The following is an 18,498-nucleotide window of genomic DNA, read 5'->3' on the forward strand; positions in this document are numbered from 1 at the left end:
ATCAATCACCAATGCTCTTATCAGAAAAACACAAAAATATTCAAAATACACGTCGGTATTACATTTTTTTCTCAAATTTTCGCGATTTTCCGTTAAATAATGCATTCGATTTCGTCGTAGGTAAATAAAACCCCAGTATGTCTTCCAAGTACTCAATTCTACTACCAACCTACAACGAGAAAGAAAACCTGCCGATAATAATATGGATGATCGTAAAGTACATGACAGCCAACGACTACAGCTTTGAAATAATCATCATCGACGACGGCAGCCCAGATGGTACTCTCGAAGTGGCCAAAAACTTACAAAAAATCTACGGCGAAGATACCATCGTGCTACGTCCACGTAAAGAAAAACTCGGCCTGGGGACAGCTTACAAACACGGTATAAAACACGCCACCGGAAACTTCATCGTAATCATGGACGCTGATTTATCTCATCATCCGAAATACATTCCTCAATTCATCGCTAAACAACAAGCCAATAACGCAGATATTGTCACCGGTACTAGGTATATCGGCGATGGTGGAGTCAACGGTTGGGATTTTCGTCGGAAGTTGATGAGCTGTGGTGCCAATTTCCTAACCCAATTTCTACTTCGACCCGGAGTATCGGATCTCACTGGAAGTTTTCGATTATATAAGAAGCCTGTTTTGGAGAAACTTATAGAGAATTGCGTTTCGAAGGGATACGTTTTTCAAATGGAGATGATCGTTAGAGCTAGACAGAATAAGTATACTATTAGCGAAGTACCTATCGCTTTCGTTGATCGATTATACGGTGAATCGAAGCTCGGAGCTTCGGAAGTCGTTCAGTTTGTTAAAGGACTGCTGTATTTATTCGCTACTACTTAATATGTATATTGTATGCGTTGAGAGCATTTTTATTTTGTATTTAATAATTGTGATATTGTATAGTTTTTACATTTGATATGTTTTATCGGTATTTAACGTCTATCGTGAACTGTTGAAATGCGAATTTGATGAAATAAATCAATTCAATCGAGTTAGTTTTCTAGTGCTTTAATTTTTGATGATTTAAATAATTACGTATAACAAAATGTAATCAAAAACTAGGGTAATAAAGGCGGACTAGAAATTATTTAAACGATAAATAAATAATACGTATAATCGTTGAAATTACTAGTGCTACGAAATATATCGATAGAAAGTTGAATTACGCAACTTTTACAACCACCTCTTGAGAATCATCTTAGTTAAATCAGCTTATAGCAAAAACACAAAATAACAGCACCTTTTGCAGGCAACTCGTTTCATACGTACAACTCTAACGAGTGAATAAATCAACGAAACAATCAAAATAAATTATGAAAAACGATAACGACATTAGTCATACACAACAGAAGCATTTCGCCCTAACTCACTCAATAATCTATCAACCTCTGGCAAACATGAAAACGAACAATAACAGCCGATATGTTAATACGAACACATAATTAAAGGCGAAACAAAAACAACGCTATCTTTTACGTAAATTTTAAACAGGTAACTAAAAGAATAAATATCTAAAAAAATATATATATAAAACAAAATCATGATTCATCATAACGCATATTATGAGAAGAATCTGCGTAAAAAAAAAATGAACGAATAAAAAAAATGATTAGATAAACACAAAACGTAAAAGCAAATATCTCGATGCTAAATGTATTGCGATCATGACTCTTCCATCATATCGATAATGGCTTTAACAACAGCTGCAGCACTCATCGAAGCAAAAGGCTGCCATTCGGATCTCTTGGTGCCATCTCTGTAGTCAGCGATACCTCTAACTATGGCGAAACTTTCCCTACAGCTTCCGATGACCGATTCTATAACCGAGTCGAATTCTGAATCGAATGCCAAAGCTGAACTGTGTAAGGCGAAAGCTTGTCTTAGCTGTTCGTCTCTGGCGACCACACGTCCGGCTGCTATTGGTCCTGTGTGGATTCTCGGAATGCCTTCGAATCTGTAGCAAATTACAAATATGAAAAAATTAATGAAAATCGAACAAAATTTATGAAATTAAGTGGTCAAATGTTAGTAGAAATTGCTCCAAAAAAATGCAAATATGTCGAAAAAAAAGTTGAAATGATGCCTTAACTTTCTACAAATGTAAAAAAGTATGTAAGTGTCGAAAGTCTGTTAGAATTCCTTCTTTTCGATCAAAATGTTCAGAAAGTCTAGTTTTTGGGGGGGAGGGTAGGTGGGAGCATTATTTTTCATTACTAACTTATTATCTCCATCGGTTGGAACAGGATGAGCCACTTCGATGATAGCTTTTTCTCCTATGCACATGTATAATTTATCTGATTCGACCGAAGGCCTGGAAAAATCTTGATTGTTTTCTTTCTTCAACGATTTCTTGCCTTGTTCTATGTATTTAAGCCATGGAGCTATACTAGGACTATTTTCAGTCTGTAAAAACAATTGAAAAATATTAATTCTTCTCCCCAAATATGTAGGTATGCTGCAAATACACGAACGTAGCAATATTACCTCAGATTTCAACTTGGAAGCAATTTCTTGTAGAACTAAATTGGTCGGATGGTAGTCTTTGGTTTCAAATTCGTAAGTTCCACTCTCGGGATCATGTTTGGCGTTCTCGCAATACGTGTAAACTTGCCTAAAAAAATAATACGAATAAGTTTACGTTTAATTGACATTCAAAAAAAAAAATCGATTAATAGATCACTAAAAAAATGAACGTAGAGATACATTTTGCCATCAACTGCGTGAGAAATAACCACATCGCCGAGTCTTACGTGTTTTTTATAATCTGTATAGTGAGGTACTCCTCCACCTACTCCGACCAATAATACGTAATCCACTTTTTGGAATGTTCCTGAGAAATAAAAAAAAAACAAAAAATTAAATTCGAATTGGAAAATCTGAATTAATTTCTCAAATAAACACTTTACCTAGTAACCTAGTAGTGGTGTTTCCAGCCGCAATCATTGCTTCCCTGGTATGTCCTACCGTTGGTAGTTTCGTACAAACAACTCTATGTATACCGATATTACCCAATGTGTATACATTCGATTCACCTGTATAAAAAAATAAAAAAAAAATATATTAGCATCTAATTACATAAAAGTCTAACACATTCCACACAAAATACACAGATCCCATCACCTTTGACACTGACAAGAATACAAAAAAAAAAAAAAATACACATTCGAGCTACTCAATCCTGAGTCGATAATACGTCATCATCATCTCAAATTACCCAATAATACCCATACACCCCAGAGCCGAACACTGATGACACTACTTGCATAAAAGTGTGTTGCGTACATTACGTAACAAAGTACACTACCCAATAATTGAACAAAACGACTCAGACAAAGAAGCCAGTACAGAGAGAGAGACAGACACACGAGCATTTACACTTTTACAGTAATCTTACCAAACCGCGTAGTAAAGATAGTTTTTTCCGTAATATGGCCATGATTCGATTCACAATCAGAATTATCATCATCACCTAAGAATGTTTAAACGTTTAATGCGTAATACGTCGTTGATATTACATATTCGATCGACGACACGATGTGTTCTTCGTACGCGTGAATAATGGTGAGAAAATCTGACTCATCGTTTTCAAATAGTAAAAGAATACGCGTAGGTACTTGCGTATCGCTACAGGTGTAAATATATCTCACCTACGGTCGTGTATCTCACGTATGTTTCTTTATTTTCGATCAAAGCGTCGACGGCTACTTTTTCGCAGTATTGGGCGGTTATTATGGCGATCGTGGGTTGCTTGGCGCTCACGATGGTTGGCATTTGTTTTACGATCTGAGGGGGAAAAAACACGAATATTTGAGAAAATAAAGCCATCGATGAGAAAATTGAAGAAAGTTCTGTATGAACTTGAAGGTGAGCATTTTTATGAAAAAGGTACCAACCTGAACATCAACATCATCTTGAACTCTTCTAGTAAATGCTCCATGATCTAACGGCTTAACTAGGCCTTTGCTTTGTAAATCGTTCAGGTAGTTTTTAATCTGGTTTTCTTCCCAGCCGTAATGCCTGGAAAATGAATTACAATAAAATTAGAAATTTAAAGAAATGAAATTAAATTTGCTCGAAGCCCCCCCTCCCCGCCCCATTTACGAAATGAAAGAGACTGAGGGACACTGAAGCTGATATTGGAAAAATTCACCGAATTTAAATTTAGAAAACAGACAACTGCTACCTCAACCTACACTGCACGTCACATTTTTACTTGAAATAAAAAAACCATGCTCTGCTACCAAGTAAAAAAATTTTTAGATTAGGAAACTTCTCGATCACACATTAGCCGATTTTATTCATTTTTCAACCCGACCATCGGTACTTGATATCAATAGTGCCAGACTTTTTAAAAAAATTCAGCATTTTAAGGGAATACAAATTTTCAAAAAAAAAAAACAAAAAAAAATGGTCAAAAAAATTACACGACTGATTATTTTCCAAAAAAGACGCATTTTTGGTCAGATCTTGACCAAATTTTGACATAAATGAGGACAATAGTATTCTCAGGAGCCAATTTTTTTCGAGTGGATTTGAAGGACTCAAATTTTATAAAATGGTTCAAAATCTTCAATCTTGAAATGCCCGATAGCAGAGCTACAGCTCTGGGAATCTTTTCTATAGACCATATTCCAACCACTAAAACGTTTAGGGGTTCACTTCCGATACGATGAGAGAAAAGTGTCTTTCTTGAGCCCAAAACTGTTCAAAAAAATGCTCAAAATTTTGAAATATGAGATTGAGCAGCTACAACTGTGGGAATTTTCTATTCCAAGTCAAATTCAAACTGCAAACGCGTTTTGAAGGTTGCTTTTGACATCAGTAAGAAAAATTGTACTTCTAGGGCCCACATTTTTTTTAATGAAAAATTCTCATAATCCAGGGCTCATACTCGGTTATTTTTCTATCTCGACTTCTGTCGTCATGTCAGAATTGCCAAAAAGTCTCGGTTTTTGCAAAACTGGTAAAAATTGTCGCTTTTCCCAAAAAAAATTCCAAAATTCTTCAATTTTTTCCAAAAATTACTCAAAAATAGGTATTTTTTCCCAGAAATTAGGCCACGTTTTCGACAAGAATTGCAAAAAAGTATAATTTTTTACCAATAATTCTCAAAAAATTGCCAAAGTCTGCTTTTTGACAAAAATTTTTACGTTTATAGAAAAATGGCTAAAGATTGTTGTTTTTTTTTGCAAAAAATTCCAAAAAGTCCCACTTCTCAAAATTTATTGTCCTGAGTTTTTGCTTTTTTTATCAAAATTGCAAAAAAGTATATTTCTTTCCAAAAATTGCCAAAAAGTCCCGATTTTTGTTAAAAATTGTCAAACTTTTGCTTTTTGCCAAAGTTGGCAACAAAAGTATCGCTTCCAGCAGTATTGGAAAATTTTACTTTTTTTTCCAAAAATTTCAAAAAGGATCCTTCTTTTATAAAAAATTGTTCAAAAGTTTAACCTTTTTCCCGGGCTAAAATAGTCTTTCTTTTTGCCAAAATTGTAGAAGTCCAGTTTTTTGTCAAAAATCTTTACTGTTTCAAAAAAGACAAAAATTTTTGCTCTTTTGCAAAATGGCTAAAAACATGACCGACTTTTTGCTGAAAATTCCAGAAAGTCCCACCTTTTTCCAAAAATTGTACAAAATTCTCTTTTTTTTTGACAGGAACTGCGAAAATATAATATTATTTTTTGCTCCTCTCCCCCTTCTTGACCCAACTAGAATTTCTGCTTTCAGTTAAAATTGTTAAAGTTCTGATTTTTTGCCAAAAAATACAAAATCTCGCGTCTTCAAAAATTTACAAAATTTTTCGCTTTTTAGAAAAATTGCAAATGATTGTCGTTTTTTGCAAAAAATTCTAAAATATACCACTTTTAATCAACAAATTTCTCGCTTTTTCGACGTAAATTGCAAACGTTTTTTTTACCAAAAAAATTGCTTCTCCCTAAAATTGTCAAAATTTTGCTTTTTGCAAAAAATTAACAAAAACTTGTGTGGAGCAAAAATGCTGAAAAATTTGACTTTTTTTCCAAACATTTCAAAAAGTGTGCTTGTTTTTTATTAACAAATTGTCTAAAATTCTAGACTTTTAGCGAGAAATTGCCAAATGCCTTTTCTTCTGCTAAAAAAATTGTCAAATTCTTGCATTTTGCTAAAAATTTTCGCTTTTACAAAAATGACTAGAATGTTTGCTTTTCAGTAAATCGGACTTTTTTAAAAATTGCGAAAAATAGGCACCTATCATTTTTTGGTTTCCAACAAAAGGTCCTACTTTTCTGGTTTGTGCTTTTCTTACTCAAAATTCTCACTTTTTAGCAAAATTGCAAAAAGTATTTTTTTTCGTTCAAGAATCACCCAAATGCCTTGATTTTTTTTTGCCAGAAATCGTTAAAAACACAACTTTTTTGCCAATAATTCTCAAAAGGTGTTGCTTTTTGGAAAGATTGCCAAAGTCTTGCTTTTTGCTCAAAATTCTTTTTTTTTCAGAAATTGCAAAAATTCACTTCGTTTTCAAAAATCGTCAAAAGGTTTCGCTTTTTACCAAAAAAGTTGCTAAATTGGTCAAAAAAAAAATAAAACATCAAAAAAACAAATTTTTTGGCTAATTTTCTCCAACTTATATGAAAATTTTTTTCCATGTTTTGCCACTTTTTTGGTTACATTTCTGACATTTTTTTGGTAACTGAACTTACTTTTTCTTTGATAAAAATTAGACATGAGCCTTGCAAAATCTCAAAATGTCCAATTTTTCGAAATGATAAATCAGTTGATACGAAGTTTATGCAATTTTTGAACAATTTTGGAAAATTGGAAACCTCGTAGGACCTTGAATTTTCCATTTGGACAACTCGAGTGACCTCGATTTTATGAGTCATTCCCCACGTGTCTTTCAGTGAATATATTTTACCCACACTTTGAATATTGTGAGAACATACCGAATCACTCTTCCCTGCTCGCTACCGCATTCAAACAAATTTTAATGATTCAAAAAAGAGAAATTCTGCCTAAAAAAAAAATAACCAAAATTTCCAGACAGATTCCTCAAAAATCAAATATAGTGTTACGGAAACAGCTACTCAAACGAACGATTCCACTCGACTCGACGAAAATAAAAATAAAAATTTCTACGAAATTGATAAATAATAAAAATTCAAGGTTAAACTATTAGTATGTATCAGCGATAAAATGAAAACCAACGTACACGCTCAGTTCTTGAACCGTGACCGGATTAGGATACGATGACTCAATAACATCGAGCAACTTCTTCTCGGTCAGTTCGGAAGCTTTTCCTAATATAGATTCATCGGCGGAAACTGAAATGAAAATCAAATTTAGACTCTATTATCAACTCAATGACTTATGATGATAAATTCGAGCAAAATAAAACAATAATCTTACGAGGTCTTTTGGGTATTTCTTCAATTTCTTCCAATTGTTTTAATTCGACTTCGATTTTCTTGACTGTCACGTACTGATTCTGCATCAACTTCATGATTTTTTTAATAAATCCCACATAATCTACGAAAAATAAACATCACAGATATAACTCGGAAATTTTTACAAGACGCTCGATAGTATTAATTTGTAAAAAAATCCTACCTCTGGGAAATTCAGTAGGGCTGACTAAATCTTTAAACATATGCTGAGCGATGGTAGACTGTTCGCTGAGAAGTACATTCGGTTTAAACGAAAATCTCAAAATTCTACTCTCCCGAGTATGAGCTCCAGTCTGCGCATTCACCAGATACACTTTGAATTCCAATGTAACATCCGGATTTGAAATCTCACCATTATCTATTCAGAGTAGAAAAAAAAAATCAACACACAAGGTAAGACCTACAGCAATGACATTGTTTCTTTGCTCAATTCGCCGACAAATACAACTAAAATTCCGTCTGCCGCTGTTACGAAATGTACAGCCTACTAATTAACATAATCAAATAAAAAATATCTACAGTACATTATTTCCGTCATATTTACAATTACTCGTGTATTATTCGCACTCGTTAAGTTTTGTTATTTTTATTTCCACGAAATGGCCGCATAATACATAATCGTAAAGTAAAAAATTATACCGTGTGAAACTGCTGTTTTGTTAACGATGATGCCATGGTGTTCTCCTCCGGCAACGTGTACATTGCTTTTTCCATTATTTTGCTGTTTACTGGCGCAACGCTCGACTACCAATATCGTCGAATTGGTAGTTTTGCCTTTGGGCGTTAAAACAACGTATTCTGCGAACAAATTAAAATACCCGGAACGTATTAGGTGTGAATTATTATCACGATCGCCGCGTTACCTACGTATTATGATTTAATCAGTAATCAATCCTTGAAAGACACTTATCATTTTCTGTCACTGTGTGCTCTTTCATTCTTACGTAATGAAAGTTTTTTTTTTTATGTATACAAAAGATCGGGTTAACGACTCGACTTGGCGAGCTTTAGAAGATAAAAGCGAACATGCCGTATCTGTTTCATTTACATGTACTTATTTGTATGGGTTCAACGATGTCGTAAAATTTCAAAGTAAACGATTAAAAACTTTTTTTTTTTACATGTACGTGCAACACAAGTGTACTGCATACTCGGTTGTTTTTGTTGTTTTTTTTTTTAAATTGCACGTAAGTAAAAGATTCCAAGAATGAGGTCAATCACGTATACAGCATACTTTTGCATTTTTTGTAAAAGAACGTTTCTACGCTGGAAAAAAATCTTGATATAAAATGAGCTAATTCATGGGAAATTCTACGAGGCAGTAAACGTTTAAGATAAACACATTTTTTGAAAGAATCCGTGGACCTTTTTTTCTGAGAAATCTCTCAAAAAACCTCGACTAAAAATCAAAAAATTATTTTTTGAAGAAATACATAAAATGAATACTAAATCTTTGGAGTAGGTAGAGGTACTAGGTAGGTACCTTATTTTGCAAAATTGGAATTTTTCCCCTCCCACTTCCTAAAGTGATTGCCTCAGGTGAGAAAATAATTTCTACTTTTTAATTTTTCTCTTATCTACAAAAAAAGTGAGACCAGTAGCCTTCCCTCGTTAAAAAAATAAAATAAATAAAATGTATCCAAAATAATTTGTTTTCACGTCAGAATTCCTTAAAATAATCCCCTTTTCAAAAATGAACCTTCCCTAGTCCTCCGAACCATATTGACCCCGTAGTAAGGAGCCCCTCAAAGTTGAAAAAAAAAATCAACAAAAAAAATTGAATGAATCAAAATCAATAATTTTTACTTATTGCGGAAAATTTCTCATTTCCACGTTAGAATTGTCTCTTTTCTAGAAAAAAAAACTTTCTTCGGGTTCCTAAATAATGGAACCCACTCTCCCCCCCTCACAAAAAAAGAGGAAAAATAATAAAAGATGAAAATTTAGGTCTGTACAAATTTTTTGAACATTTTTGATTTTTGGGGAGAATCTTTATAAAAATGAATGAAGAGTCTTCTCTCTGAAAGAATTTTCAAATCAAGGATATGTTTTTTGCTCAAGTCTATAGACACTGGACCTGTCCGCTCTAAGCAGGTCCAGTGTCTATACTCAAGTCAATTGCCTCAACTCAATGTTTGGAATCCCAAATAACGATGAGAAGTCTGACAAAACATATTAGAAAGTTATTTTTGAGTTTGAGGTGAAGTGATTCAGTGGTTGTCGAATGATTCATCAATTCTGAGTGAATCGTTCGCAAACGAATCAAGTGAATGACCAATTTTATTTATAACGGTTTGAGTCAAACTGAGAATCAAAAAGTTGCTCAAATCTTGCTAAACGCTCAAAAATGGCATTCATCTGATATTTTGTTAAATTCAAGAAAAGTTGAGAAAACCTTGAAAAAAATTATTTCATTAATAATTAGATTAGGCCTACATAACATCCGACGTGATTTGGAGAAAATTACGAAAAAATTTTGGCATTTTATGTCAAATCAGACTTTTGAAATTTTGAAAAAATGTACTGACATAAATTTCTATAGGATAAAGAACTGGAAATAATTGATGAATTAATAAGATTGGGTCAAAGTCTGAAAAATTATTTTGTCAGATTTTTTAAAACTTGAAAAAATTCTGTTGAATTCCTAAAATAAAGGCAAATAATGCGCCAGAGTTTCGCAAACTTGAAAAAAATAATAATTTAGAAATTCTATTAATGATATTTAATGGTAAAGTTTAGAAATTTTTATTCCAATATTCTAAGAATATCAGATCTTTATTTTAAAGATGACGTGATCAATATTTTGACCTTTGATCTTTGATCTAATTCTATTTTTTCTTTTGTTTTAATTCTTATATGTAAGTATTGGTAAATTTTTCCTGTTTCCTTGTAGGGTACGTTACAAAAATGCTTAATTTTTTTGACTTTTCGAATTATAAAATATCATTTCATGAGATGACCATCTTATTTCTTTTAGTTATTCTTCTAATGAAGGTTTTGAAATAGCTCATTCTTGATTTTTTTGGCAAAGCATTTTGATGTTTTTTCTTGTTTGTTTACATTACAAAAAATATATTTTTTTTTACTTTTTGACTCAAAATAAAGGGGGGGGGGGGAGGGTCGATATTTTAGATTTCATCGAAACAGTCTAACAGAAAAATGCTTCGATTACCTATTGATTTTTTCTGGCAAAGTATTTTAATGCTTTTTTCATAGTTATTTTTGGGAGATTTTTTTATTAGTTTTTTTATTTTATTTTATAAAAATGCTTAATTTTTTGACTTTTCGACTCAAAATTAATGTGCATAAATCTGTTCTTTACATGATAATCTTAATTTCTCAAATTCTGGAATAGTTCGTCAAACTTTTCTTTAGCAAATGTTTTTATTTGTTTTTTCATAGAAAAATTTTCCAATTTAATTTTTTAACGTTAAAGAAATGTTTTAACTTGTAATATTTCAGTAAAACATAATTTTCATTATCGTCCATTTCTTGAAATTTCTCAAAATTATTTGAAAATTGCAATTCAAAAAAATGTACAAAAATTTCCGTCTCACACTTCATCATCAAATAGACGAAGATTAGGAGAAGGACTGACGAAGTACATAAATTAGGTAATCGATACGATTAATAAATGAAATTCGATCACCAGAATTTTGCATTAAAAATACGTACGTAACAAAAAACCTAAAATGACGCACCACTCGCAATATAATGCAATTTTTCGAGCACATAGGTATTACATTAAGGCAATGATAACGATGAAATATGAACTAGAAAACATTGAACAAAAATAGAAGTTACGTAATTCTTTGTATTTTTTTCTAAAATCAAATGCAGAGTTCTGATGTCACTTATGAAAAGTAGGTAATAAAGATTGTGATATTTCAAAACTAAATACAAACAAAAGGATATCCTCTATCCTTGCAATTTTACAGTTGCGAATGTAAGAACCTTCATTTTTTGGTACCCATTTTTTATTTTAATAATAGTAAGCAAAATTCTACGGGGTGTTTCGGAAATCGCCTGATAAAATTCAACTGTAGACGTGGACGAAAAAAATTTGTCATAATAATTTTTTTTTCAATATTTGCCATAATGTTCTGCCACGTTCTGCTTCTTTCCAAAATTGTCAAAAGATCTCAAAAAATTTCACTTTTTTCCAAAAATTTCAAAAAGTTACAAAAATTTCTGCTAGTCGCTTTTGGCAGAAAAATCCGAAACATCCCACTTTATATTATTCAAAATTGTTCAAGATTCTCAATTTTTCGACCTTATTTTTTGCCAATAATTTCCATAGCTTAAGTCGTGCCTTTTGCAAAAAAATTGACAAAAAATCTCGCTTTCTAGCAGAGTTGCCAAGTTTGCTTGATTTTCAACAAATTGTCCAAAATTTTAGCTGTTTTGCCAAAAACTGGCAAATGCATTTCCTTTGGTAAAATTGTCAAAATCTTGCATTCTACCAAAAATTCTCAAAAATTCAAGCATCTTCAAAAATGACAAAAATTTTTAAATTTTAGCAAAAAAGCCAATTTTTTTGGAAAAAATCCAAAAAGTCTCATATTTTTCCAAAAATTTGTTCAAACCTCGTTTTTTGGACAGAAATTACAAAAAAATTGATATCATTTTTTCAGCCCTAAATTGTCTAACAAATAGTCACGTTTTTTTCTAAAATCGTCCTAGTCTTTACACTCTTGCTCTTGTTTTCTTACAAAAATGCTTACTTTTTAGCAAAATTGCCAAAAGTATTTTTTTCAAAGAATCATCAAAATCATCCAATGTCGTTTTTTCAGAAATTGCTAAAAAATAGCATTTTTTATCCAATAATTCCCAAAAAGGACTGCTTTTTGCTAAGATTGCCATTGGGACTGCTTTTTGCAAAACAAGTTGCAAAATTAGTCCAAATTTTTTTAAATTAAAAAACAGAATTTTTTGGTATTTTTTTCCGCATTAAAATTTTTTTTTCATGTTTTATCTTTATCACTTTTTTGGTTACTTTTTCTAGCTTTTTTGACTACTGAAGTTAATTTTTTCGAAAAAATTCAGTACATGCCTTGTCTGCAATTATATTTGAACCACTTAAAACGTAAAACAATGATCAACAACCTTGAAAATTTACAATCATCCAAATTCATTAATTTAGTCGCAATAATTCTTCGCTTTTAATCACATTTAGATAATAATGCCCTAAATTGTAATCCCATCAGTCAAACGCCCATATCAAATTAAACCATTTTCGAGTTCCAAAATACGATAAAAACGCTTACAATCAACCTCAATTTGCGTCACGTACGATAAATTTGAAGAAAAAAAAAATCTGCAATTTCCGAACCGTAAAAATCAACGAAAACATAACTCCATAAAGATAATATATGGAAACAACGTAGCTCAATAATTGGTTTATTCTTTATTTTAACGATGTTGATATTAGTAAATTAACTTAATGAGGTTCTTCCTACATAAATGTATAGGATTTTCCAACGCCCATTCATTTATGTACTACCACATAAACCGATTTGCATTTCCTTTTCGGAGAATGACGAGGAATGTTTCGTCCCATGTCACGTCCCTAGAGTTCAAATTAATTTCAATTTCGAAGAAGTTAAATATTCTTAAACCACCCATAAGTTTCATTTTTATTTGAAAAAAAAAATTCAACGAAAACCACGCAATCGGATCTATGTACTTATCTGCATTCGCGTGTGACTTGAGTACATATTGTAAAGTATTTTGTAATCTAAAAATATGAAATATGGGTACCCACAGCTGATAAATTTCATATCTCGACTAATAGCTGAAAAAATTCACACTTACCCTGTACGTCGTCGACCATGCTCGCTGATACCGTAGTTTTAAACCGTACAGATGAACTACCTGTGAACACACAACACAGATCACTTGAGCGAACACGACACGACCAGTTCAAACAAATTACACTTTAACAGTAGACTACTTTAATCGTAATAGAGTGAAGTGATAATGACACATAAAACACTGCGAGCTCGACTACCAGCCAAGACACGAATAACGAACATCAAAGCAAAGCAACACGTCGTTTACAATAACCGTTCTTTGGACCCATTCGAACTCTCGAAGGCCATCGCGAAAGCGATCCCGATCCTTTTCGATGGCTGGTAAGTGGTAATTTACTAGGAAAATGTGCAATACAACGTTTAACGAGATGAGAGCAAAGGTTGAAAGTAGTGATAGGTTGATCTATAACGGAAAATGTCATCGAATACAAAACGATATTAAACCAAGTTCAAGTACTACTTGGCACTTTCACTGAATGAAATACTACCTACTCGTAGTACCTACGGACGATACTGGTGCTGGTGGAAACTGAAACTGGGTTGAATTAAATTCTCGTTTAATTACCTGTTATGTTATTTTGTAGTACGACGGTTTTATAAATCGTTTCCATCATAATAATAATAATAACCTGTAGTCACTGTGTTTTCAACATTAACGGTTACAAGGTTACTGGGTAACAAGACAACACATTAGACTCGCCTTACACTGACTGTGTGAGTCACCGCCAGTGCACCGAGAGGAAAGAATTTCGTATTTCCTCGAAATTCCAACAAACGTAGGCAAATTGCGAAATTCTACGCACTCTGGTTTACAATATAAATGATCCTTCGTACCATTGGTAACCTATTGTTATATCGATACTAATTCCTCCTATTCGGAGTACCCATAGATATGTATCGTGACTTGTGTAAATTCTCAGGTATCATTTTAATGCGTATTTTGCATGTTTGCAAATTTACGATATCGTTGAGTTTTCGTAATAAATTATCTATATCGATTGTGTTGCTGCGTCTTGAGTTAATTCAATCATCTTCGACGAGGAAAAAATTCACCTTGATTGTTGATCGACTGATCGTTATTGATTCATTGCCATTCGCAATCGGAACGTACGAGTACGAATTTATCTCGCTGCATCTGGCGAATTTCACTCGAAACTCGAAAGTTGATTTTGTAGAAAATCTTCTCGACGGGTTACCTCGCCAGACTTATAAATTGTCGTGAACGAATGACATATACGATGAGTCACTGATAACAATATTTATGTATATCCCACGTCGATGATTTCATTTCATTCATTTGACAGCTCTCTCGTGTTCGTAGTATTCGTACCATTCACATGTATTAACGAAGGAACGTACGAAATATACGATACTGCTACGATTCGATGTTTTCAATTTTTTCATTTTTCCAACGATCGATGGGTTGGTTGTATATTTTTGACGGGTAGAAAGGGCGGAATTCATTTCGCAAAGAAGAGCCAATTCGTTGTATACGTTTCAGGTAAGGTAATCGATATCGTATACAGCGTCGGTGAACTTTGATCCGTAGAAAAAACTAAAATTTAATCAACTTCTAATCTATCACCGCCGTAACGAGTGGTTTTTAACACCGAAACTTACTAATGTAGGTAAACAATTTGCATATAGCATAGGTGTAGGTGATTTTTGAAGTATGATGATCATCATGGGATAAATGATGATGAGGGGCTTACCTGATGGAAAGGTTTATCAATTCATAAGACAGCGGAACACACGCTCGAAGTGTTTTAAAACGTAATCTTAATTGAAACGCTAATTAAATAACATAATTCGATACACGAAAAAATGAAAAATTACATACGCGATACGCGAGTGATAAACGATCAAGATTGATTACCAACAAGAAGAGCGGGAAGGTAAAAAAATCACAGACGAACGAGTAGTAATTTCACAGACATCGTAAGCTACCTGAGTCTAATGAACATCTTGGGGAAGCATATTTTACCAATACCACCTATAGTAAAAGGCCTGAGCGCTGAATCGTTATCACCTTCTGACGTCACCACTAGTAGATGGCTCGATTGTGTTTACCATTTGAATTTTAACGTACATTTAATGGCGAGTTCGTGAAATAGAGTAAAACTTTCGTTAAAAACGTTATTAAAATGATGACATTTTAATTAGTGTTGGGCAAAAATCGATTATTTCAAATAATCGATAATCGATTAATCGGCCAAAAAAATAATCGCGACTCCGATTAATCGGTGAAAAAATAATCGATTAAATCGATGATTTTCGATTATTTTTTTATCACATTAAAATGTTCAAAATTGCTGAAAAAAACGTAAAAATGTTAATTAATTGACCGTTGAAATAACAGAGAATGACAGAAATGTGATTATTCTGGAGAAAATGATGAAAATACAAGATGGATTGGTCAATATTTCTGTTTTCATGGTTTTGAAAATTATCCTTTTTCAATTTTAACGCCAAAAAACACAAGATTGTGATAAAATTTACGCCAAATACCCTATAAAAACATGATCGATTATTTTTTTCAAAATAATCGATTAATCGATTAATCGGAAGAAGAAAAAATAATCGCCAAACGATTATTTTTCAGGCCGATTAATCGATTATTCGATTAATCGATTAATAATCGGCCCATCACTAATTTTAATTAATATTCGTTCTAAAATGTGGTGTAGGTATGAGATATTGTTGTTTTCAACTACTGGTGGTGTTGGATTACTTTATTTTTGTACAAAAGTGAATTTTTCGCGATCTGTTTGTGTTGTGACATTGTGTGATTCGGATGTGTAGATATCTTGTGAAGTGCATAAAAATGAAAACTGATGTGTATTAGTGCCTGTGTTTTACTGGAATAACATCGCAGTGAAATGAATAGTGAACCATATAATCTAAAATGCGTTTTAAATCTGCATTGTGAATACAACCATCCAACTACAATGGATGGATAAGGTTATCTAATCAAGAATCAAGAAACCATCAACATCTCAAACCAATTAGATGATTTTAGTGGGATTTTGACAAGATTCGACGATTATTTAATTATATTTCACCAGTGAGTGTTGTAATATCCGCCAAAAGGTATAATTTTGTCAAGTTTATGTATAACTTTCATCTTTAATGTTGAAAAACAGTGTTGTTTATAACCTAATTTCTTCATTTTTTTTCATTAAAATCACTCCTACATGATCATAAATTCATTATTCATGTAGATAAAATATGAAAAATAAAATTTTCGCAGGATTTAATTCGTTTGAGTGCATTTTTCATTCAATTCTATAGTGTATTATGATATGTTAGATACGTAAGTACTACCAAGTAGCGATGACGTCACAAAACAGCGCTCAGGCCTTTTACTATAGGTGGTATTGATTTTACTCATTTTGGAGCAGTCCTCATACGTACGCGTACGCGTATACGTGCGCGCGCGTGGGGGGGTACTTTTCGACGTTGTATCGCAACATGTATACCGTTGAAAAACGCAATTCGGCAAGCTCGCTCTGTAGCGGTGTGACGTTGTAGCGGATTGCTGTGCAGAAAGTCCTGGGTTCGATTCCCGCGTCCGGCACAAATTTTTTCAAAATTTTTTTTCGCGATTTTTATTTTTACGAGTTGAATTTTTACAGAAAATTCAATTTAATTATTTTTTTTATTTTTTTTTTTGATTTTGAACTATGAATAATGTATTTTTGTGCAAATTGATAATTATTAAAACTGATTTAATTTTTTTTTCAATTCAAATTCAATTGAATGAACTTGAAGATACTGTCGATCTGTACGAGCGGGGATATGCCGCCGAGCGGTACGCGCGGGGATATGCCGACGAGCGGTACGCGCGGGGATATGCCGCCGAGCGGAGCGAGGCGGCATATCCCCGCGCGTACCGCTCGGCGGCATATCCCCGCGCGTACCGCTCGGCGGCATATCCCCGCGCGTACCGCTCGGCGGCATATCCCCGCGCGTACCGCTCGGCGGCATATCCCCGCGCGTACCGCTCGGCGGCATATCCCCGCGCGTACCGCTCGGCGGCATATCCCCGCGCGTACCGCTCGGCGGCATATCCCCGCGCGTACCGCTCGGCGGCATATCCCCGCGCGTACCGCTCGGCGGCATATCCCCGCACCTTTCTTTTATGAAAAAAACGTAAAAACTGGAATAAATGACGTCTGCTCCAAAATGAGCAAAATATGCTTCCCCAAGATGTAAACTAGACTTACGTTCGTAAGCTACTAGAGTCTGTTATGTCTACTCGTAGGTGGATGGAGTGCACTGGTACTGAATAAATAATGAAATATAATATTCGAGCAGTGGAGAATAATATGCTATTTCAGCAAATACTAAATAGCTAAACGCCAGCTCATAATGCAGAGTCACTAACTAACAGCCAGCTTTCAGCTAACGAAATTTCAACCAACTAAAATGGAATCGACACTTGTTTCATTTCTTCGAAAAAACTTTTTGAGCGAAAAAAAAACGGGCAACTTTGTGCAGAAAAAAGTACCTACTTACTGTAGCTGTAGCGGAAACCTTACCCCGGAAATGAATTCACTGTCTTGAAAAACACCCTCTACCGAAAATTCCATTCAATTTGACTCAAATTTCGATGGGTCATTTACTCATTTTTCATTTTCAGACAAAAATGCACTTCGTATTTACGGCGAACTGGGTAGGCAATTTTATTAACACTCTGGAGTCAGGAAATTATTTTTCCACTTTGAAGGTGGTTTTCGAATATCGACTAATTCAAGATTGTCGAGTCCGAATGTCCGAATCTGATGTCCATTTGAGTTGTGAGCGGCTACTTCAATTAGAAATTGCGACCATTTCACGAACTACAAGTCCAATTGCAAAAGAAACATCATTTTTGGTCAGAAAACGTCATTATAAATACAATTTGACCACTTTTCTCTGGTTCAGGTTCAAAACTGACCTACTTTAAATGAGATCTGTGAGGTTTCTCAAGGTCGTCTGGCTTAGTTCCAGTTTGACCTCCTAAGGTCATTGACCTGCCTATCTAGCATTTGAGAACAGTCTGGCACCGGATCTGGCCTCCTAAGGTCATTCACCTGTCAGTCTGGGTTTTGAAAGCCGCCTGGCGCGGGCGGGCGTTCCGTCTGTGGGCCGGGTCTCTGAAGGTCATTGACCCGTACAAGCTGTCAAGTCTACTACAGATGGGTTCAAGTTATTTTGAAGCTTCCAGCGACTTTTTAAAAATTTTTAAAGCTTTCAGCAGACTTT

At 33.8% G+C, this 18,498-nt stretch overlaps 2 protein-coding genes across 3 annotated transcripts; one reads left to right on the forward strand and one right to left on the reverse strand.

The window, feature by feature from the left end:
• On the forward strand, positions 1 to 1,005 carry LOC135832789 (dolichol-phosphate mannosyltransferase subunit 1-like). The gene has a single exon (XM_065346270.1). The coding sequence runs from the start codon at positions 138 to 140 to the stop codon at positions 852 to 854; it is 717 nt and encodes a 238-aa protein (XP_065202342.1). The 5' UTR covers positions 1 to 137; the 3' UTR covers positions 855 to 1,005.
• A 1-nt stretch (position 1,006) lies between these two features.
• LOC135832761 (uncharacterized) lies at positions 1,007 to 13,989 on the reverse strand. 2 transcript variants are annotated; one of them, XM_065346225.1, is made up of 14 exons: positions 13,817 to 13,989; positions 13,253 to 13,312; positions 8,078 to 8,236; positions 7,602 to 7,796; positions 7,401 to 7,520; positions 7,204 to 7,315; positions 3,908 to 4,031; positions 3,662 to 3,797; positions 3,409 to 3,483; positions 2,921 to 3,046; positions 2,718 to 2,844; positions 2,499 to 2,625; positions 2,233 to 2,417; positions 1,007 to 1,968 (listed from the first exon to the last, which is right to left on the reverse strand). In XM_065346225.1, the coding sequence occupies exons 1-14, from the start codon at positions 13,863 to 13,865 to the stop codon at positions 1,677 to 1,679; spliced, it is 1,887 nt and encodes a 628-aa protein (XP_065202297.1). In that variant the 5' UTR covers positions 13,866 to 13,989; the 3' UTR covers positions 1,007 to 1,676. The 2 variants fall into 2 exon arrangements, with proteins under 2 accessions (XP_065202297.1, XP_065202307.1); XM_065346235.1 differs by lacking the exon at positions 3,409 to 3,483 and having other exon boundaries at positions 13,817 to 13,979.
• Positions 13,990 to 18,498: the final 4,509 nt, after the last annotated feature.

The sequence above is a fragment of the Planococcus citri genome, chromosome 1, assembly GCF_950023065.1.
Source record: "Planococcus citri chromosome 1, ihPlaCitr1.1, whole genome shotgun sequence".
Lineage (NCBI taxonomy): Eukaryota > Metazoa > Arthropoda > Insecta > Hemiptera > Pseudococcidae > Planococcus > Planococcus citri.